Source organism: Teleopsis dalmanni, chromosome 1 (assembly GCF_002237135.1).
Source record: "Teleopsis dalmanni isolate 2A chromosome 1, ASM223713v2, whole genome shotgun sequence".
NCBI classification, from domain to species: Eukaryota; Metazoa; Arthropoda; class Insecta; order Diptera; family Diopsidae; genus Teleopsis; species Teleopsis dalmanni.
The window spans coordinates 229,242,990-229,268,245 of record NC_051846.1 but is presented as its reverse complement, the minus strand read 5'-3'; the positions used below and the strand labels follow the sequence as shown (position 1 = coordinate 229,268,245).

Genomic DNA, 25,256 nt, shown 5'->3' with positions numbered 1-25,256 from the left:
TGACAGGGCAAGAATTCGATTCCTGGTACTTGCAGTCTCAAAAAGTTATTTACGATTAATTAAATACAAGAATTATTTTCAAGACCAGTGATGCTGGATATTTGGCAACACTCGAAACAGCTATGGTCAGGCAAAAATTCAATTAATTAGAATAATATAAAAAACAATTTTTGTTGTTATAGTTCATTACTTTTCGAAAAAAAATCCACTTTATTATTAAAAAATATTTAAGTATGATATGATTTTATTCCTGCATTTCTGTATAAACATTTTCAAATTGTATTCAATTTTAATTCTGAAAATGCTTATAAAAATAAAATTCAATTTTTAATGCTGGTAGCAAGCACTTTTATAGTTTATCCTAATATAAGTGCTGGACGCTGCTACCTTTAATTATCTTATCTATCTTTTACTACAGTGTGTTACCACTTTGTCTGTTTATGATAATAAACTAAGATAAAATGAAACTTGTAACTAGCTGTATTCGAAACTGAAGTGAATTAGTTTAGAGTTACGAGTTTACTTTTATTAGTATTATTTCTATTTTTAAGGTTTGTTATTTAAAGTATTTAATGGCTGTGTTCAGACACACTTTAATTTCGCAAACATCTTAATTTCATCTTCGTTTCACCGAAATCAAGTTGTTTTTTCCATACAAAATTCAGTGTTGAGGTTAGAACGAAATTAAGGAAAATGGCCTTAATTTCGTTGAAACGAAGGCGCAAATTAAGGGATATTTCAAATGCAACTACGTATAAGATAAATTTTAAGCAAAATAAAACGTTGAGAAAAAAAATACTAATAACGGTTATTTTAATAAAACCGGGAAATATAATGAAAGTAGTGAAAAATTTTAAATTTGAATGTAGAGTAAGAACTGTAACTGTTATTAATTTAAAATATAATGAAAAATAATAATTCATATACCTGAAAACCACTAAAGCTAATAAAACTACTGAATGCCATCCTTTATAGTTATAATAATCAACTTTTAAAATTGCCCATGCAATTTTTAACATTTGAAATGTAAACAAAAAACATATGATTTCCTTAATTTGGTGCAACATAACCATTTTCGAAATTAATGCAATTTAATTTTTAGGAACTTAAGGAAATTTGGCGGTCTGAACATAGTATATTGTTAATATGATCAGCCAAATTTCAATAAATTAACTAAAATGTTTGTGCTTGTCTTTTCTTTGTTATTTGTATCCCTCTAAATTTAAAAAAAACAATCAGGTTCTTTGTGATAATAAGAAAAGCATAGCTTTTTTGGCAAAACTAATTAAGTTTAAAAAATTGTTAAGTTGATTTTTTAATTTTTAATTTTTTTTCTTTTATGTAGTTATTATCCTACGTTTTTATTTGGACATTAATTTGATTTTTTTGTCAGAGCGAAATATTATTCGGGGCATTTTTACTGAAATAAATTTGGTTATAAATGAAAAAAACAAGCAATATGCAATATATGAAAAATATATAATGAAGATTATACGATAGAGATTATTTCCATGGTATAGTAAAAGGTAGCTGTTGCTGATATTGTCATTGTCCTTTCTTTTGTTCATGGTTTGATCGATGTTATTTGGTATATTTGGGCTGTCCAAAGTTAATATATTGTTATAATTTTCTTTCTTTATCTATTATTCTCAAAATATCTAGGTCTGTTCTAAGTTTGGTCTTTGCTATTTGTTTTACTAATGAAGTTGTTTTCTTAACTCACTTGTTCTTATTTTAATAATTCTTGTATTCTTATTTTATTTTAAAAAATTAGTTTATATCTTGATATCAACTCAAGTTATTGGAGCAATTTTTTTTAAATATATAGTTATTTTTAGGGTATTATCATATTAGTATACTTATATTAGTATACGTGAAAAAACTGTAAAAACGATAATCATAATTTTCATTAAAAAAAAGTTCATAAAAATTCTAAACCTGGTTAACAAAGCAAATTTTGTTTAACTTAAAAATGTTTATCTGACAAACTGTTTGGAACAAAAATAAGCGAATTCTTTGAGAGAACGATTCGAAACCCGGTCAAATTTATTACGAACGAAATGATTGAAAGTACTACTGAAAATTAAGCGACACAAAAACTAAACAATTGTTTCATCATTACATAAGAACTATTGAAAAAATGTGATCAATATCGCTGTTCGATTTTAAAAGGATTAAAATTATGTTGATATTAAAAATCTAATAGTTGAGTTTTTTTGAAGTCATAAGTAAATAATTCTTTAACATTTTTTCAAATGAGTCCTTAGCGCTTTTGTTGTAGCTGAATTGAGTATATACAGTACATATGATACGTATAACAATCTTTACTTTTGTTTAAAAAAAAAAAATTTATTAGATTCCCAAACCTGAGTAAGTCAAAAGTACGAAATTTATTAATATTTGGCACGCGCTTATAAAAAGCTTCATCATTACTGCCCTAAAACTTGTCTGAAGAGCATGCACATACGTTATAAGCAATATGCATATCTTCTGCTCAAAAAGTATCCGGATTTTGTAAATAAAACACAGAAATATAAATTTTATTTCAAATCTATTTTATCTCCGTCTGAAGCGATACACATATGCCAAAGCTTAACCCAATCTTCCATACACTTTTCATAGGCCCGTGCAGGTATGGCTTTTAGTTCCTTCACCAAATTCTCTTTTACCGATTCAATCGACTCAAACCGTTTACCACGAAGGGGCAACAGGAACGCTTTGAGTTTCGCGAACAGGAAAAAGTGGCACGGATCCAGATCTGGCGAATATGGCGCTTGAGCGATGATAGTGGTCCCGTGTTTGGTCAAAAAATCGTGTACAACAAGAATTTTCTATTGTAAATGCACTTGAGGTAGTCTCACATTATCAGCTGCTGTAAACAAACTAACTGACAGATGGCGCTCAAATTTGTACCATATGTCAAGAAAGGGTGTACCAATATACCCAACATAAAAAATGTTTGAAAAAGGTCCATTACTTAAGGAGTGGTTAACAATCACTTTTTGAGCAGAAGGTATATGTACACAATATTAAATCCCGTGACTCCTGGTTTCTATTCATGAAATTTCGTTTTCAAATTTAATTTGAAATATTTAATTTAAGTTTACATCATACGTAATGTGACTGTAAGCATTTATTTATTTATTTTTAAATATATTAATGTGAAATGTTTGCTAATTAAGACATTTTAATCAGATTTTATTAATTTTACTCTAACAAAAGGCGATAACAAAAAGAACAGTAAACAATAAAACTGAACTTACTTTTTAGAACTTAAAATATTTTCATCTTTAACGAAAGAAAGGATTAGCTTAACATTTTCTAAAATATTTACAAAGTCATTTAGCAAATATTCTGTTGTTGTTATTAAAACATTTGCGTCAAATGTGTCAACACAAAGTGACATTTCGTGTACAAAGTCAAATTAAAGTAATTCCTGTGAGGCGAACCTTCACACGTGTCTATGCATGTGAGTAAAACAATGTATCTGCTATTTTCCGCATTCAACTCTTTTTGTATCTGTAACTGTAACTGTGTCTGTGCATATGTAAGTGAATGCGGTATTATTTATGAAGTTGGTTTTTGTTTGGCTTGGATAATTATGCAGAATGCTGCTATATTATCTCATAAAAATAAGTAAAAAGTTTCATGGCTTTAATTGTGTCGTTTATTTTGTTGTTTCTGTAACATTTGTTGTTGTGTCCTTAATGCTGTTAAAAACTCAAGTAATGAAACATTGTTTGAAGAATTTTCCATCCTATACATTTTATACCCACACATGAGTAGTGCGCACAATGGAAATATAAGCAACAAGAACAACATCGGCAAGAAAAAGGAAAAGATACAAGAGTGTACAGGGATATTTTTCTTAAATCTCGACAGGTTAATCCTTTATGAATAATTTGTAATGCAGTCTAATTTTATAAGTATTAATGCTGCTATTATGGAACACGCTCACTTATGCACGCCTTCTACTTTAGGACTTAAGAAATTTTTTTCATAAGTCATGTGTACTTGACTTGTTAATATTTATATCCATATGGTTAGTTACCTTGTCTAATGTTTTTGAATATGTGTTTTCTTGTTGAACATTTGCAATTCTGTATTTTGCTGTTTGCAGATAAAAGTAAAACAGGATTATTTACTTATAAATGAGAGTCCAAATATAATAGAGTATGGTTATTCTTTATAATTTTGTTTGAAATTGTCATTAGAAAAATGCATAATTTACTTAGATATAATTTTCTCTAAACCTTGAGTTTTGTAAACATTAAATATATGTGTATTAATTGATAATTTCTGGAATGTGATGCATTGATACAGATAATTATTTAAGTTGATATGAATTATAGCTGAAACATTTAAAAATTGTAAACCTTTTTATTTACCCACTGAATATATTGAAAATTGTTTTACACAAATATTATAATATATATATTATTTGTTTGTGTATTATTTTATTTTTGTATTGACTCTTGTCAGCGTCTAATACTACGTTCAGACACACTTTAATTTCGCAAAAATCTTAATTTCATCTTCGTTGTAGCGATAATAAAATTTATTTTTCCATACAAAATTCAGCTTTAAGGTTAGAACGAAATTAAGGAAAATGGCCTTAATTTCGTTGAAACGAAGGCTGAAATTAAGGGATATTTTAAATGCAACTATGTGTAAGATAAATTTTAAGGAAAAGATAAAGTTAAGATAACGAAAATGTGACATATTTTTTCAAATAAATGTTAATGACAATTGATTTTAATAAAACCGGGAAATATTTTGAAAACAGTGTTAATTTTTAAATTTGAATATAGAGAAAAAACTGTAACTGTTATTAATAGAGTGAAAAATAATAATTTTAGGTATGCGAAGCTAATAATACTAATAATAATAATAATAATACTAAAGTTAATAAACTACTGAATGTCAGTTTTTCAACTTAAAATAATCAACTTTTAAAATTTTCCAGATACAAATAGTGTTTGGAGCATATAATTTTTAAAATTCGATTCGTAAACAAAAAACATATGATTTCCTTAATTTGGTGCAATATGAACACTTTCGAAATTAACTTAATTTCATTTTTACGAAATTAAGAAAATTTGGCGGTCTGAACATAGTATTAGATACAATTCAGGTTGAATAGAGTAGTTTCATGTAAAGAGTGGCAACACCAAATTCCAAACAAATTAAATTCAGTATATGAGATTGTAATATTCCAGGACACAAAATAGGTTACAATTGAATTCGATAGATGGCGCTAGTATGATAGAGAAGCAATAATTTTTAAAATAAAAAAGAAAATTTTTATATTTTTAATTTTCTTTAAACAGAGAATAAAATAATATTAATATTGTGTTATATTCAAAACAAAGCGCACCTCAGCACTAGCTGAAACTTTTAATTTATTTGATATACTATACGTATTTCAAAATCGTGAATCTAGAGCTGTTGAATCTCCTAATTAATGTAAAGTTTGTCTTCATTTCATTTATCCAAAGTGATTTATCAAATACTCCTTTAAAATGTATACTGCACTTATTTAATTAACCTTATTTAATAGATATCATAGTTTATATAATATAGTATTCTGAGTTCAAAAAAAGACAATAACATTATTGTTAGTCAATAGCATTTTACATTCACAAATGTGTTTCCTATATGTTAAAAAGTATTGGATACAATACATTACAACTGTAGAAATAATTTCAGTCTAAAAATGTAGTAACACACTAACTTTAACAATTCTAACATAAAATTATTACCAAGGGAGATGAATGTTAATTTAAATAAAATATAGATGTTATCTATTGCTATGAAATAATAGTAGAAATGAATGTTAAGCAAATGTAAGTAGAATTTGAGCAAATTTAACATTGAATTTCGTTATTACACACAATCGAGTAAATAATTTGAAACATCTTACGGATGCTGGTGCTGGTAACCTTTTATAGCGAATGTAAAAAGAGTAAAATAAAGTGAAGTAGAAATAGAGATAAAAATTATAAAAGAAGTAGACGGAAAATAAACCATTTAAGAACCGCAAGTATTTGGCCGTTGTGGCAAATTAAGTCGAAAAATGAAAGCGGAAAATATTTACTAAATCACCGAGAAATTGAATTGAATACCGACAGTTAACAACGTCAGACGTCAGTATTCATTCGACGGTGTAGTCGTATACGTATTAGCCATCATTTTACTTATTTTCTGCATTTAACGTGAATAAAGACCTGCTCGAATTGTTTGGTTGCTGAAGCCATGGTTAGTCGAATGAAAAGTCATCCGTTGTATTGGTTGGAACTTTTGCTGTTGTCTGCCCTCATAGCTTTCGTTACTTTCGCTATTTCCTGTTTAAAAAGTAACCCCTGAGAATAATCCAATTATAATCGTCTACAGCTGAATTGAGTAAACGAAAATCATTTTATATTTTTATATTTTTTATTTTTCTTTTGTTATTATAACGTTTTTAATTTGATGGAAAGTTGTTTGAATTTCAGTAAGAGTATTTATTTTGTGACCTTCTAATTTATTGTTGTTGAAATTAGAAATGGTTGAAAAAAATCAAGTCCTAACAAATTATATATAATTGGTTAGTAATTTCCGAAATAGTTCTTCTTTTTATTTGTATATATATATATATCACATACATTCTGATCAAAAAAGAACGAGAGGCCTATTTTTGAATTCCAGCGCTAATCCAATCGGTAAATTTTCACGCTGGCAACATTATTATACACATTCTGTCAAAGTTTAACGCATATCGTACGATTAGTTTTTGTTTGGCGTCTGTAAAAACAGTCGAAAAATTTTCGTTTGGCGATTTTTATTATGGATCAAAAATTAGAACAACGTGCGTGCATCAAATTTTGTTTTGCAAATGGATTCAAGTGTGCCGAAACTGTTACAAAATGTTAAAAAAGGCCTTTGGTGATTTGTGTGTGTCGCAACCACAAGTATACGAGTGGTTTCAAAGGATCAAAGACGGTGGTACAAGCTTGGATCATGATGAGATCTCTGGCCGCCCAACAACTTCTGTTACTGAAGAAAACATCGGCGAAGCAGATCGTGTTGGAAAATCGTTGTGAACCGATTAAAGAGATTGCAGTGTTGTTGGGTATCTCATAAAGATCGACCGAACACATTTTAACTGATGTTTTGGATTTGAAACACGTCGCTTCTCCGCTGGTGGCAAAAAAGCTGAATTTCATTCAAAAAAAAGCCGCAGTTTTTGGCCAAAAACTCCACCAATATCATCAACCAAGCACCGTACTATCAATATATGGCCCTGTGTGACTTTTTCTTCTTCTCCCGACTCAAATTGCCATTGCGAGGAACGCGTTTTGAGATCATAGAAGTCATTGGATAAAGAGTAGATCAATTCCCAATGATCAAAAGTCACATTAGCGACTTGTTGCTCTATTTTCCAAATTTTGAATAAGTACATATCATAAACAAAGACGTAGATTAAGGCTGGAAATATTACACATAATTGTTGCTTCGAAAAATCAAAGACTTAACTACAAAAAATACGCGAGTGAGCTAGTTCTGTTATAATATATAGGGATAACGTCTATCAACTCGGGTAATTCAAGACTGTTGATACCGAAGACTTTTGAATATTCATGTTCAATAATATTTAATTAGAACATTATGTTGTTCTTGAATAATAATAATTAATGGATGCACAAACTGTTCCATTTAAAAAAATATTTAAAAATATTTATCTTTAGATTGTTTTTAAATGGAACAGTTTGTGCATCTCTTAATTATTATTGTTCCAATTTAAACATACTAAGGCAAAAGTGGTCCTTAGCGGAAATTATATCTAGTCGAACTTCTCGTAATGAATGATGTGTACATTCTAAAAATCATTATTTTTGCAGTATGTTTTCACAATTCTAATACTCTTAGCGATTATTTAATGATTGATATTGTTTGCAGTAAAGCCAAGGTAAACACATGATACTTCGGAAGACAGTTCTGACTGACTTATGTTGTTGAAACAGTATTGTTACAGTCGCATCATGAAATGGATAACCCATTATTTGATTTTAAGTTTAGTTTTACCAAATATAGCAAAGTATAAATGTATATTCGTATAACGTAAGTAAATCAAATATTAATTTATACTAACATGATATTTATGTATTTATTACAATATCTGATTAAAAGCTTAATTTCAATTAAGAGGAAGTAAAATTAAATTTCTTTTTTGAATTTTAATATATTTTTGTTTTTCTTTAAATAAGTTCTTTATTACGTCTAAAAAGTAATAATCAAGGTTCAAAGCTAATTTTAAATAAACATGTATTCAAATGTTTTGTTTTTTTTTTAAATTGAAATTCAAATTTGCAAATAAGTCAATGATTTCTATTATTATTAATTGTTTGTTTTTGTTAGGACAGCGTAGAACCATAAAATTTAAACACTTGCGTACAAATTATACTAAAATTAATTAATGAGATTCTCATTAACATTTTGATTATTTCAAATAACAATTAATTAATGTATATGAAGAATTTGTCATTACCAGCATATATATATATATATATATATATATATATATATACATGTGATATACTTAAATATGTTCTGCTTGTGTTTAATATATTACAAATTTGGTGCGCACCTTCAAAGCTTCAAAGATGATTCAGAGCAATGCGCTCGTAATCACCTATTACGAAAATTTTCAATTTAGGTTTTTGATTCTAGCTTTAGGCAAATACTCTCATTAAGCGTGCAATGCTTTTAATTTAGTATACAAGAAATGCTTTGTGTTTTGTATATAACTTAAGTTATGTATTTCAAATTTTGGAAGCAAACACTTGTGAGATAAGAATATTTGACTTAAATGCCATAGGAAATTGTTTGAATTTTAATAAGGTTAATTAATACATATTGTCATATTGCGATTTGTAAAGAGTAACATAATATAATTTGGTGTAATTACTTAAATCTGATATTTGTTATAAATGTATTGGTCGATTTATAGATATGAAGTATGTGGTTAATGCTCCATTATTTAATAGAAATTGCACGTATTTGATTAGGCAAGAAGAGATAACATATTATGGAAACTGAATACAAATAATGTTGTTAAATTGAACAGATTTTCATTCAAAGTTAAGTTTTGGTATTTTAATATCTCTTAAAGTTAAATAATATTTGTAGTAAAATATCACTAGTTGTATATATTTAATTTTAAAAATTTTTAAACTATTTATCATTGTTAGATTGATCCGATTTAGATCAAATATACTCCGTTTTGTTGGATAACTTGTCATTTTGAAAGTAATTTCAATATACCTCTCTTATAGAAGTCCTTCTTGGCAAAAAAATGAGAAAGTTGGTTTTCATAAGCATCTCGTAAAGCGAATTTTACACCAGAATTTTTACACAATGTACAGGAACAGATGCTAATTACTTGGTTCGAGGTCTAGACTATAAGGTGGATGCATAAGAACTTCCCAACCAAGCTTCCGTAGTTTTTTGCAAGTGTTTATCGATGTGTAAAATTGTTGACGGACAGTCCTAAGTTAAGCGTTTTGTCATAGGGGATCCGCTCATAGTAGATGATTCTCTGGCAGTCCCACCAAACATATAACAAAACCTTTCTGGCCGTCAATCATAGATTTGCTACCGTTCAACCGGCTTACCGACCATGACCATAACCGTTTTCACTTGACATTGTCGTAAGTGATTCACTTTTCATCACCAGTCACCAACCGCTTTAGAAGTGGGTCGATTTTGTTGTGATTCAGCAACGATTCGCAGATAAAAATTCGGTCCATTAGGTTTTTTGGTGTTAACGCATGTGGCACCAATTCATCGAGCTTCTTTTCGTATCCATCCTTATTGAAATGGTTCCAAATGGTTTTTTGTGCTATCCTTAGCTCTTTGGTAATCGAAACAGTGCTTACATAGCTGCAAGGTTGGATTCAAAAATTTCCATGATAGGCCAATTGTCGAAAATGCACATCTTTAGCCTTCTAAATTGCGTTTTCGCGTTTATCAAAAAAACTGTAAAGTATGGTGTATTATTTCTTTTGAAATGAGGAAGGAAATAACTGCACCAAATAATCAATTTTAATGGATATAATGGTGATTTGTTAACGGCTTACGGCTTAAGATATCTAAACAAACAGACAATATTTGCTAAATGGACGCTGCAATTCAGTGTTCTAGAACCATTAGACGATTATAGAAATATTTTACGCATTAAAAAAAATCATAAAAAAATTTCGTATAAATTTTGTTTTAACATTGGAAATGTTTGTTTCGTGGAGAAATTTTTGAGCATTACGTCAAATTGGTGAATAAATTTGTACCTTTCGTTATATTTCCTACTCTTGTTTTTCGCGTTCTAATGTCATAAGCCAGTACCTTGACTTTTGTTTATTTTCCTGTATATGCTTGAGCTAAGTACATTTTTGCTTACTTACAAATTTCATAAATAATATCAATTTATTCTAGTAGAGCAATTTTTTATGTCTATCTTAATTATTCTAGTGAGTTATGTTGAGTTTTTATATAATAGATTATCATAATTTGTTTTAAAAATTAATTATGAGTCCATTTAATATAAAGATTAATTTTGAACCCATATATTTCTTATTTATTTGTTACTTTAATATAACACTTATAATTATTATTTTTTTTTAGCTAAAGCTTATCTTGGCTTTATGTATCTGTGAAAATATTAAAATTGATATTATATACTTAACATTCTTTTTCACTTCGACCTACTCGCAGATTTGAATGTATTATAATTTAAACTATATCGTGTATATGATGATAATTGAAAATAAATATTTTTAATTCTTTTTGGGCGATTAAGCAAATTTTTTTACTTAATTAAAATTTAAAAAATTTTTTAATTCATTTTCTTGTTGTAAATATTAAGGAAGCGGTAGAAACGAGTAAACAAAAATAATTTATAAATAAACTGTTAATATATTATTTAAGAAAAATAAATACAATCATTAAAATCAATTTTTTTTGGTATATTTTTTAAAAAATATTTGTGTTATTAATTAAAAATATAAACGTTAAAAGTTCGAAAATCGATTATCGATTTATTCATATATATATATATATATATACATATTGATAAAGTAGGCTTATAATAATTCCATTCACTTATTTAAATAATTGCCTACTAATATAGAACATTTGTGTATACCTAGTACACTCCTTTATTATATTATGGCATTTTATTAATTCTATATAGTAATCGGTGTGCTTTTTTATTAAATTAGTAATATTCCAAGTTTATTTGAACTGAAGTATGTATTATTAATGAAATTTTTTTGTAAAAATTTGTGATTCATATTACATGTGTAAGTAACCACAATTAATTGAAAATCCCAACCAGCAAGTCAGTTTTACCACAAACTTTTTAATTCTGATTAGTTTACCACGAAATCAATACAGTTTTTTTTTTATCAATATAGTTTTATATTATTATACCTTTTATTTAAATTCGATTTCAGATAAATGCATAAATATATCTTTTATCGAAATTGCTTCGAACTATACATTTCAGTGACCTCCTTTATTAATGTGCATTCGTTTCAATTGGATGTTGTGCGCAAAGAGCGTGTATGTAGTATGGCCCTTAAGCTAATGTCACAACGAATTTGTCTATTTCAGCAGAAAAATATTTGCCGATACCGAATTGCTAACAAATCTTTAAAATTACTCCGCTGAGAACTATTTCAATGCGTCGAATAAATAAATTTCATTTTTTAGGACCATACGGCAGGCACATTTAGTCAACCTTACTTCCGTTCCTATTCATTCCTATTCATTTTTGTGCCATATTTTTTCTACAATTTGTTTTGGCCCAATCATTGCAGTTATGCCTTAAGGACACTTGACTGCCATATTTTTATGTAGTGTTCCTTTATTTCTTTTTATTGGAACATTTTCAAATATTATTGGATAATTGAGAGTTGATATCAATTTTTTCAATATTTTAATATACCATATTTATAAATTTCATTTTTATTTTCTGCATTAATATTTACTAATATAAAATATTTAGGTATTTTTTTTGTGACTCATTGCTGCAGTGCAGATAAAATTAAATAAAACAATTCCCTTTTTCCCAGTGTACTATTTAACTTCAATGTATTGCATTTTTATTGTTAATTATACTTAATCAGAGGAAACCTTTCACGCGATCATTAGTTATGAAAACATTTCGATTACCTTTTATGTTTTCATTGAAACTTGTTGCATTTTTCAATCTGATGCAATTGAATTTGAGATTACGTTAGCATATTTTTTGCTGAGGTTTTCACTTAAGTTTATTACACAATAACACGGTTGAACTAGATTTTAATTTAATCAAAAATAATTGCATAAAAATTTGTTGATTTATTGTTAAAATCAAAAAAGCAAAGATATTACAATTTTAATAATTTTCTCAAACAATTATTGAAATTCTTTTGGAATTACTTAAAAGTTCGAATTACAAATTCAATCTTTGATCTAACAATTATTAGTATTATTTAAATATTTTAAAATTTATATCTATTATCATGTGCATACTGTTTTTAATTAAATTGAACTCATACAATATTAAAACCAGATTTATCTTATTTCACGATTTAAGTAAACGTTCTATGTCTGCACTAGCTTATGCCGGTAGTGCTTAGTCAAGTATGTGGATAACCCTGTATGAGTTTATTTACATGCTAAGCCGTTGAGTTAGTTACTCACCGACTAAGAGATTATTAATAATTACACTTAAGTAAAAAATTCCGTACAACTAAGCAACTAAAAAGAATACTTTTTTTTATTAATAATATATTTTTATTATACATTGGAGTGCATTGTATTGAATTGAAAATATAAAATATTTGTATGTAACAAAATAATTAAAAAATTGTATGAAAATGAAACTAGGCATAAAAAATTCGTAGCCAATCATTAAAAAAATTAAAAATTATTATTAGTAACTTTTTAATTACAGTTGCTTAACTAACTGTAATATGTGTAAAATATATAAATTAGAATTATTCAATGTCAAGTCATATATATATATATATCTATATTTTGAAAAATGTTTGTATTGTAAAAACTATATGAAGGTTTTTTTATGCTCTCAATAATTTAGTAAATACTTTACTTCAGTAAAGAACTTAATATAAATAAAACAATTATAAATATTGAATACTTATTAATATTAAATATTTAATTATACCAAATACTTTAAATATTTATATATTGGATAGCTTTTTAAGGATACGGAAATCAAATTGAAATATAATGAATAATCGTATTAATTAAGAAAATAGCATAATTGGTTTTTATTCAGAATATAATTTAATTAGCCGTTATTGAAATATTTTCGATAATCAATCCCAGAGTACTAACTTTTACACATGTTTAAAAATGTTACTCAAACGATATTTGTTTGCAAAATTGATACTGTTTTGATTTAACTGTATACGCCAATAATGGTAAATATATTCATAATAAATGCTCTACCGGTGTTAAATTTGAAAATCTATGTGGCCTAGCTACTACTTTACTTATGGAGGTAATATAGTCATCGAATGTTAGCTTTCATCACTCGTTGATTGTTTCCAAAGTATAATATGTAACACAGTCCGTTTATCTATTAGATTACAAACTAAGCTACAATTGTGGTTGAGTAAGCTGTCAATATATCTATTGCAGATAGAATTTATATCGTTCTTCACATAAGGATTATCGAGATTCTTGTAAATGTGACTGTTGGAAATGTGAAACAGAGCACTAATAAGAGTCCACAGATTTCATACATTTATAAGTTACAAAAAAGATAATAAATTATTTAAAAATATAATAATAATTTGTTAAATTATGAGTTCATTAATAAATAATATAATGTAGGAACTCATGCCTTAATTTTGAATAAGAAGACGTGTTGCTAAACACTGTCAAACGTCCGTAGAACATCAAGAATCTCTGAAGAAATTTAGTTAGCGAAGTTGATTTATTAAAATCAGAAGAATCTACATTTTAATAGCATATGTGCTTTTAGCTTACTGTTAAATATATATGGGCTTATTAAATTATTTGTCTCATTAAGTTAAATGTCTCGGAATTTTATTGTTGCTGAACCGTAAAGTAAAACAACCTTACTCACAGTTTATTTGTACATTTTTTATCATTAAATTTACAATATTATTCATTTTATTTAAGAAGAAGTTACTTATTTTTTGTTGTGTAGGTAAATAAATTAATCTTGGCATTTAAGAGGCTTCAATACAATATGTGTGATAACATGAGCATATTAATTATTTGATTATCATTTTTTATTTTTGCAATTGCACTCATTCATTATCTTCTTTTTTGAATTGAATAAATTAAAATTAGTTTCATATCGAATATAACAATTAGCAAATACAGTTACGCAAATTTTAACAAATACTTATTAAATACTTCAATATTTCCGATTCCTTCTAAGTATATATTAGTTAAGATTTTTTTAACTAAAGTATTAATTACATATAACAAAATAAACACTTAACACAAATAAAGAAATGAAGTACGAGAGGCATTTCCCTTTTTCTTTTAACAAAAATGTCCCCGAAGTTATTATGTCAGAATAAACTAGTGAAGGGATTATTATCGGCATGGTCAAGTAATGTTAGCGACATGGATTATGCAGATAACAATTGACTAATTTCCCACAGTTTCAATTGGATTCAGAATTATATGAATAAAAGTGAGGCGACATGCGAACGTTTGTACTTAATGATATTTTAGATTTTTATATTAATGTCAACAAAACAAAATCGATGCGACTGCATAGCTCAATTTTAAACTAGCTGTTCAGTTATTGCGTATGTGTTAAATTTTCGTTAAATATATAGTATATTAAATAGTATATAAATAGAGAGATATATTAAATGACAGTATTTATAAATCTGGCATTCAAAATAAACTTACAGAAGAAGAGGTAAAAGGGGAAAATGTAAAATTACACGATCGGAAAATTTCTTGAAAAACAAATCCAAAATACGTGGTGTTGTTTGGCTTATGGCTTGCGGTTGTGACGTCTTGAAACATATTTTCCACATTCATAACTTCTGCTACAAGGAAAAAAATTGTGAAACAGAATTGATTAGAATTGATTATTTGCATGAGTTTTTATTATAACATATTAAAAAAATTACAGGGCTATTTAGTCTCGACAAAATGCCTTAGTGCTTAGTGACTTTTTGTGTGTGCAATGACTTTTCAACGATTACTTGGTGCTTCTAACTATCCCAAGTGTGACAATTTCGTTTCTTGCCACATCCACTAAAATAAAATACAGTCTTTCTTCTAAAGAAAATTTAATGTGTAAAACAAATATTACTTTTTTGCACTAAGTTTTGACAATTTTAACGCATTTAGTGTTTATCAAGTGATCATTGATCAAAAAAGACATTACTATCAAATATTAATTAAAATATATGATGCCAGGGTTATATATATTACTGTACTTTCAAATCAGAACTATGGAATGGATAAATCTGTATATATATTGATCGTTACACTAAAACATATGTAGGTTTGAAGAGAAATTATTGCGAAATAGTATCCAGTATGCGAAATAAATGACAATATATTTTTGTATTTAATCAATTAGTTTTATTATAACCTTTTAATATCGAATTATATATGCATGTGATATTACTTGAGATACGGTGATTTACTTTTGCAATAATAACTAACACTATCATTGTATAAAATAATTGCAATGAATTATTGTATGAATTTTAAGAATTTTTCGCAAATAAAAAAATTCTAAAAATAAAGTTCATTTACCGTATCCACACCATATACATTTTGCGCACGAATATAAAACAATTAACTTAATAACAGTTAATAACGATATCTTTAAATCCAAAGATAATTCATACTATATTATAGCACTGCAGCTCAGACTTTTAAATTTGTTATATTTTAAGTAGATTTTGTGAACGCAGTAACGGGCACCACAAAAGTTTATTGTACGTCTATAGTACTTAAAAAATAATATTGTCTAGAAAATATAAAATTTATAAATATATATATATAAAATAAAAATGTGATATTTCTATAATTTGTTGTACGAGTACATTAAGTAGTGAATATGTATATTGAATCGCAAGCCAATTACCTTCAAAAATATTCGCATACATAACATTAAAGTTAGTTTGTTCACGTATTTTAATTTAAAAAAATTTTCAATTTATAACGCGGTGAGAGATATTTTAGTTCGCATGATATTTACGCTCGTAATCACCAATTATTTTGAAAACTATCTGTTAGCATTTATTGGCAACTGAGTCGACAAAAATTGTAGTGAAAAATTGTAGTGAATACGAAAAAAAAACTGTACTCAAGTACAGTCTGGTGGGCAGCAGTGACTTAAAGTTTGTGAACAAACGTAGCCGTTTTAAATGTTTTAAACAAAAGCAAATTAAAATTGTGACAATCTCTTGAGTACGGAAACTTTTTCCGGATATATTTTACCTTTAAAGCGACCAACTAAATGAATGTCCAGCAGTAGTAAACTTACTTTGTGTCGCTTGTGTAGCTGTGACGCTAGCTAGCATTGCCGCACACTCTTATCCGATTTGATATATATTTTTTCACAAAACAATTCAAACGCTACAGATTAACTTTTATTTTAGTTCAAGCGTCTGCTCTAAACGTTACAATACTAAACAATTACTGCAAACTATTATTTACTCCAAACAAAATTAAATTTTTAAATAAATAAGTGTGCTCAAATTTAGTTCAAATTTATTAAATTCACAAAAAAAAAATTATATAGATGTGTACAAAAATAATTTAAAAATTTAAAATAAATATAAAAAAAAATCTTCTTATACGTTTTATGGTTGTGCATGAATTTTCAATTGCATTGTCTTAAATTTTATATTAAAAATAATAATTAAGTGAACTTGAATTCAACGCTGATAAGCTGAATTCTGCCGGTTTTGAAACGCAAAATCATTTTATTATTTAAAAAATTTGGCGATTTTCGGCAGAAATTTTTTGATATTTTTTGTATAAATATAAGTTACAAACATGATTGTAAATCAAAGACTGAGAAAACCTTTTTTCATCGCGATGGGACTCGGCGCGTTTGTAATTTTGGTTATAATTTGTGTTTATGCCAGCACCAGCGCAGATTCAAAACGGTTTACGGATGAGTGTTTCAAATCAAGTGTGGATACGAACAACTCAACACTGGAATTAGTGCATATTGTAAGAATGAAGAAAATCATTTAAAAAATATACAATAAATTTTTTAAATGCATTAAAAATACGTTTAAAATTTAGTGCACAAATCAAATCAAAATTAAATTATTTAAAGTCAAAAGAAAAATATTCTGGGTTTGAAAATTTATTGTGATATATGAATATAATAATTGAGAATAATTACTAAAATAAAAAAAAACTTGTGCTAAGAATTAATGAACTAAAAAATATGAAATATGAAATTTGATATAATTTTCAATATTCAAAAATATAGAAATATACATATAATGTATTTAATATGTATACTAATATTAATCAATAGATGTTTACTGTGTAAATGCAAAACCAATGTAAATAATCGGCAAGATAAAAAAAAATTAAGTAATTTTTTAACAGAATAGTGGAATAATAGCATTTCTGGAATAGTAATACAATTTAAAATTTTTTTTTGGAAAATAAAAAATAATTAAATGGGGTTTGTTGAGTTGAAATCCTTGTTAGCCTGTAGATTCAATTAGCTATAATAGAATGTTTGTATTAGTGTCAACCTCAATACTTCTGTGTTTAAATTTGGCCGGGCTTTAGGTGCTGTTTTTAAATCTATATTTTTATATAATAACACATATAATATAAAAAACAAACTTAAGATTAAATAAAAAAATATCACAGTTGTTAGCTTATGTAAAATATTTTATTAACAGATATTTCGGTCTACTTAGTAGACAGTTGTATTACTACAACTGTACAAATATAATTGAATTTATTATAATAGAAATACAATTGTATTTGTATAACTGTAATAACACTGAAGATAATTAATTAATTAATACATAGTAATTTCATAAATAAATAAATAAAGAAAAACAAAAAATAAATAAAGAACAACTAAATAAGAAAATAAATATATATGTACATTTATGTATTAAATACATACATAAATAAATAATGAAAAAAAAAATAACCACTAAATAAGAGTGGTTATGAAGAAACCTCACAGTTAATAGAGAGTAAAAGTGCTTAAGTGCATTGACTTAGCTAGCCTCAACATAATAATAAATAAGAAAATAAATAAATGTATAAATGTATAAATTCTTAAATAAATAATATTTATATTTACATCGAACTAAAAAAATTTATAACAATTTCTAACAATAAATTATGTACGGGATGTATGTATTTGTATTTAACTATAATTATTAAACAGACAAAAAAAGCATATCAATGTAAAAAATCTAAAACAATTAAAGTATTATAAAGCAAAATATATGATACAAATTACGGTTATTAACTTGAAAAAATTATTAATAAAAATTTTAAATATATAAACCAATTATCAAAAATAAGAAACTAACAACAAAATAAGTAAATCTTATAAATGATAAAAATTAAGTTATTTAATTTATATTAAGCTATAAGAATATATTTGATTTAAACAAAATACGTTGGAATTATTTTTATAAAGTAATTTTAACACAAGTATTTTAGCATATAAATAAAGATTTTGACAATATAAACCGTATTGGTAAAATATTAGTTAAATATTAAATTTTTTTTAAAAAATAATATCATATAAATATTTTAGTATATTCTATTTTTCAGTGTTGCAAATAAAATGGGAATTACAAATAGATAAGCTATAGGAGTACCTGGACTCTAACAAACGATTGCTGCGTATTGAATAAAAAAGATTTAGGTCGAGAACATATTGAAAATACTACATGAATCCTTGTTTACTGACCTTGGACTAAAAATGAAATCGCTTTAACATTTTTTATGGTTAAAGCAATTTAAGTGCTAGAATCACTTCTCTCATATATTTATAGTTAATATTATAATTATATATTATTAAATAATATATTCACGCTGGCAAATCGTCGTGTAGGGATTCATTGCTATATTTCGCAAAAAACTATGGTGCTTTATGAAAAGTGAGCTTCAACGAAGACGGAGTATATTACATCCGTTTTTTGAAATATTAAAGGCGCTGTAATTGTTAAAGAACGCCTCATTTACAAAACATAAGTGTTTTTTCAGCGCATTGGCGTATATTTCAAAAATCATTATGATTAAAACACTTAAGTTTCGCTTCAAAGTGATAAGTCACTAGATCTGGCCACTAGTTAGTATTTATAGTTCCTAAAGTTAAAGTCTTAAAGACGTCGCAATATAGAGTTTAGAATGAATTTTGTCTAAAAATAACCAAAAATAATTTGTAAACATCTCTTTTTATGTTATGCGATAAACTAAGCGCTCTTTAAATTTTACACATGCTAGAAATTTCATATAGTTAAATTAATTATATATGTAAAATTATTAAAAATTGTGATTTTATAATCTGTACAAAAGATCTTTAAGGTTATAAGCTGTGCATGGCACTATATATAATGATAATTTTATAATACATCACATTTTATTATTATTTTTTATTATATTTCATAATAAAAGAAAAAAATTATCTACACAAAGTTATTTTTTAAAAGGAATATATAACTAAAGAAACTGTTTAAGATTGATATTGGTTTTTAATGGGCTTACCAAACAATATTGAAAACTCTCTATTATATTATTAATTTATTAAAAGTATAATATTTGCAGACAATTTCTGTTAATTACTTTTTTTTTATTTAAATCAGATAAATTAATCATACATCTAAAATAAATTATCTTCTTGAGCTTTTTAATTTACAATTTAAATTAAATAAAAAATACCAATAATAAAATTATCAAGAAAATTAAATGACCAAGTTTAGCTTTCAATATAAAATTAATTTATTAATTCTGTATAATGATATATATTTTAATTCAGTATTTTAATAAAAATTTGTTGTAATAATATATACACTACAAATTAATTAAAAATAAATATGCACATTAACTAATATATTTTCTAATCGATCAGTTAAATAATAAATATATTCAGTAACTAGAAATTTTAATAAAATTTCCATTGCATATGTCAATTAAACTAATTAATAAATATAAGTTTAAAAGAAGTTTCTGTATTGTATAAAAATTAATTACATTATGATTAAGTTGTAAAAAGAACCTAAATGTGTTATAATATTATTGAACAAATTTCTGAAAAGTGATTTACTTTCTCATGATATAAATGGTTTTGAATTTTTAGTGCTATAAAATAGCATTATTTTCAAAGAACTAATTAATTTTTTAATTATTGTTAAATTGAATATTTAAATAATGCAAATACAGTTATGAAAATTTAATTTTTTTGAAATATTAAATTTATTCTTTAAGAAAATTTAATTTTTACTTAAAAATAACAAACACCCTTAGCGTTTTCAAAGAGATGTTTAAGTTTACATATAAAATAAAGGGAACAATAGTACTCGTATGTGTACTGTGAATACCAGTCAACAAACACAACAATTTAAAATTTAAATTTTAAAATTCATATAAAAACATTTCAGGTATTTCGTCATGGTGCACGTACTCCAGTTGATACCTATCCTAATGATCCTTATGTAAAAGACTCATTCCGACCCACTGGCTGGGGACACGTGACAAATGTGAGTAACGTTTAAGCCATTTTATTTTACTTGCATACTTTTATTTATTTTATTGCAATACTGAAGTCTTTTAAATTTTGCAGAAGGGTAAACGCGAACTCTATGAATTGGGAAAGTGTCTGCAAAAGCGTTATAATAAATTATTGCAACCATTCTACTCACCTGATGTAAGTAGCAAATATCTTTCAATGATTTATAAAAATGTTTGATTGCAGTAAAATATGAGACAAAATTTAAATTCATATTTTGAAAATAAAATCAAATTATTTTACTTATAATATATACTTTTTATTATGTGTATACATATAATCAATTTATTTTATTTAATTTTTTTCAAACAATACAGCTGGTTTATGCACAAGCAACAGCATCACCGCGAGCACTAATGACTTTATCCACAGTATTATCGAGTATGTTTCCACCACATGGTACACCCATGGAATGGTCACAAAAGCTTAACTGGCAGCCTATACCTATATTTTCCGAACCTCTAGATCAAGACTCAGTAAGTTCGTATATATAACAAGTAAAAACCCATATATTTGATAGGTTTTTACTAATTTAGTTGCTTTTGGTGCGAACATCTTGCCCACGTTACTTTGAAGCACTTGAAGAGGTATTACAACTACCAGAAGTTAAAGAAGAGTTAGCGCAGTACGAAAGTCTGTTCAGAAATCTATCAATGCTTACAGGTTCAAAAATAAGGACAGCAGAGGATGTTAATTCTTTATATATAACACTTGAAGCAGAGGTATAAATATTAAAATAAAACAAATAATTATGAATACATATAATCTCATAATACTTAATAGCGAGCATTTGGTTTACCACTGCCAAGTTGGACTCAAGATTATTTTCCTCATAGTATGCAATTCTTAGCTGAGCAAAGTTATATATATAATGCATACACAACAGAGATGCAAAAAATTAAAGGTGGTCCATTTTTAAAAAAGATGTTTAATGAAATGCAGCAAAAACGGAAAGGAACGTTACAACCAAACAATCGCAAATTATTTATATATACTGGACATGATTGGACTGTGGGAAATATTTTAAGTGCACTTAAAGTATGGGAACGACAGATGCCACGCTTCGCAGTTATGGCCGTTTTCGAATTACATAAAAGTAAAACTAACGGCGAATATTATGTAGAGGTTTGTGCTTCTAAACAAAAAATATAAATTTGTTTTATAACTGAAGAAATATTTGTTCAATAGATATTTTTACGCAACAATGAATTAGGCTATCTTAAGCAATTAAAAGTACCGAATTGTGATTTAAAATGTCCTTTGGATAAACTAATTGAGTTGAGTAGTGCAGTATTACCGAATGAGCCATATGAAGAGAGATGTAAAGCAAAAAATACTAATTTTGCGGAACCACCGCCAAGACCAATTGATCAATAGATACATTTTAACTGACAAACACAAAAGAAAGTGTAAATATCTCAGTATTATGTGCAGGTATTGATCATAAGTTTTAAGTTTATTGTAGATTTGTTTTTTAAGTTATGTAATTCTAAATTAAGAAATTTAATTACGTTGTTAAATATATAAATATACATATATAATTAAATAAAATATTTTGTTAAAAAGAAAAACTAAAAAGAATATATTTATCAGTGCGGATATTAAAATTGATTTCAATTTTTGAAAGTAGTCAATTAAATTGTAATTAATTCTAATTATATTTTTTTTTTGCCCTTTAATTTTATTACTGTTGCTAATTTCTGTTTCCTGTAAGATAATTACATTTTTGAATATCTAATTTCATTATTGAATAAAATTTTAAACGAGACGTATGAATTATGAAAGTATCCATGCCGTTGAATTTAACTGTCAATTTACCGGCTCGGCGACCTTCAAAGCATTTTGACATGAAGTAATTAGCTAATTATATTTTTTTCAAGAGTTATGTAAATTTTTAGTTATAAAAGGAAAGCTGTCTAATTAACATTACAAGATTTCACAATATTTAAATATGCTAATATAAACAACTTCATTTTATTTTTTGGCATTGAACTTTGCGACATATGTATATATATGTGTATATATATGTGTTTAATTTAAATTCTTGCCGGAATTGTTAAATTTCCTAAAATATTAGAATAAATAAAATTTAGTTATGAGTAGCATTTCATATTTAGTCACATATATTACCATAGTTTATGTTAGGTCGATTTTAAGTTACGTTAGTGTAAATATCCAAAAACCCAATATTGGGAAAGAATAACAGGTGTTTTGCAATCGGAATAGCTTCTAGAGCTTTACAACCTAACATGATTTAAAAATTGTAAGCAAAACCAACTTTAGACACTTACATTATATGAGTTTTGACAGGGCATTGTAGGTGGAATTATCACTTTATAAAATTGAAAACTTACTCTAGTGGAACTTTTACGTTTTGTAGCAAAGATTATAAGATTTCAATACAAGTGCTGAGAGTCTGCCTGGTACGGATGTATAAGCGAAAGAAATACCTAAATAGGCATCTTACAATATATCAGATGAACAATGAAGACATAATAAAGTACCTACTTTATCAATACTATACTTCTTTGAAGAAATCGCACTTGTGGAAACACTTTCAGTCCATGAATGAGGCATAATATATTCTAGCTTGCAGTGATAAATTTTCCAATATGTTAATAATAATTCGAAAAATGTTAATTATTCTAATAAAAACAACAAAAATCAATATTTTAAATAATATATATTAGATTTAGTCGGTTATATGTATATATATAGTACGTATATATACATTTATTATTAATATTTAATAATAAAAAGTTTATGTACTTTAAAAGCAAACTAGCAATGGACTATATTATAGTTATAATAATTATAATATTATATCTATATAATTTTCAGATTGTAAGTACCAATGATTGGTACTTGCCATATTAGAATCGCAGTCTCATTTTCTAAATATCTGAATTAATGCCGTATTCCAATTGAAATGCAAATAAGTTGTCAAAATTTTTTTTTTTTTCATTTTGTGTTAGTGCATGTGTAATCAAAAAGTTCGGTCATTTAAATAGTTTGTTGTTGTAATTGATACTATAAATACTATAAAATGAATTTAATTATAAGAAAATATTAATTATGACAAATGTAGAAACTTAGTTTTGTGTTCATTCATTATATTTCTGAGCTTTATTCTCGTATGTAGTTCTCGGATCTCTGATTATAAAAGGAGTATTAATATTGTATATTTTTCAAATTCTTGAAGAAATTAAATTTTTAATTTATAAAGTAAAAATATCCACTAATATTAATTAAATTCATATGTTTTTGTGAGTTAAAAATACTTCAAATAATCAAATAATTCACAATTTAACTTCTGCAGTAATAAAAAAATTTTTTGAAAATTAATATATTGTATAAAATTCTTACAATACAATTTTACAATTTGTGTAAAAAAAAAGCAGATTACTTTACCATTCAGTCGTTTGCAATTAGAATTGATACGAAATTTTGCTCACATAGATTTGTTTGCTTTTATTTTTTATATATGTATAAATATTATTATTTCGTATTATTTTTTTTTTCAGAATATATATTCTGTAAAACCGAATATTGTTTAATTTATTAGAAACAACAGTCTCTATAAAAATGAAATACGTGTATTTTTTATGGAATAACAAATGTAATATTACATTTAGGTAATATTAATTAATATTAATAATTTTGTATTATTATATAGAAAATCAGATTCTAACATTTTTGTTAAACGATTTTTTAACAACGACAAAAGAAAATAAATATTATAAATGCAAGTACTGTGATCAAGAATTAAAATACAAAATAACAGCGAAAGTAATAAACTTGGGCAGACAAAAAAAAATTGTATTAGCAAAATATAAAAATTAATGAGAGAAATTGTAGAACAAATAGCGTAAACATTTATATAGGAGGTTATTGAAAATGGTGAATCTTTTAATTGGGACAACACTGTTTTAAATAAGAACAGAAGTTTTGCTAGGGACACCACTGTCGAAAAACAGCTAGGAACCAATGACAGTTACTATTAGCAATTAAAAAAATTTATTCCATGGAGTACATTAATACAAATATCGGAATGTTCAAATTAATAAACAAATATTGAATCAAGAAATTAGAAAACAGAAGTCGTACGTCTTTCTCTGCATCACCACATAGTAACATAATTTATTGTATACGACTTGATACATGCGTTTACTACCTCTGCAAAAATAACGACTTAGATCAATGCTTTACTTGTTCTAAACTGTTATAAATTAAGCATCATTATTTAAAACAATTAAGCTCAATAGTATAAACTGAACACATATTCAAATTTAAAACAGTCAGCTTGAGCCTCAAATAAGTTCAGTATATGTCTTTAATCAATACTAAAATATTAACCTTAATATTAAATATTAAACTATATAAGTTTATTATATAGTTTATAATATGCATTTAATTTGGTAAATGTCACCACGGTCATTGTCGCTGTTCTCTTGAATATGACAGACAG

The 25,256-nt window shown here is 26.1% G+C and overlaps 1 protein-coding gene across 1 annotated transcript; it reads left to right on the top strand.

The window, feature by feature from the left end:
- The first annotated feature begins 16,923 nt into the window (after window positions 1-16,923).
- LOC119672576 (prostatic acid phosphatase-like) lies at window positions 16,924-22,283 on the top strand. The gene is made up of 7 exons (XM_038083665.1): window positions 16,924-17,238; window positions 20,661-20,759; window positions 20,843-20,926; window positions 21,106-21,264; window positions 21,325-21,510; window positions 21,572-21,913; window positions 21,977-22,283. The coding sequence occupies exons 1-7, from the start codon at window positions 17,059-17,061 to the stop codon at window positions 22,163-22,165; spliced, it is 1,239 nt and encodes a 412-aa protein (XP_037939593.1). The 5' UTR covers window positions 16,924-17,058; the 3' UTR covers window positions 22,166-22,283.
- The last annotated feature ends 2,973 nt before the right edge of the window (window positions 22,284-25,256 follow it).

Bases quoted from the DNA above. Each gene is read 5' to 3' on its own strand.
- LOC119672576 (XM_038083665.1), top strand. From the start codon at position 17,059: ATGATTGTAAATCAAAGACTGAGAAAACCTTTTTTCATCGCGATGGGA. The intron at 20,760-20,842 runs GTGAGTAACGTT...TAAATTTTGCAG, and splicing joins GCTGGGGACACGTGACAAAT to AAGGGTAAACGCGAACTCTA. The intron at 21,265-21,324 runs GTAAGTTCGTAT...TTACTAATTTAG, and splicing joins AACCTCTAGATCAAGACTCA to TTGCTTTTGGTGCGAACATC.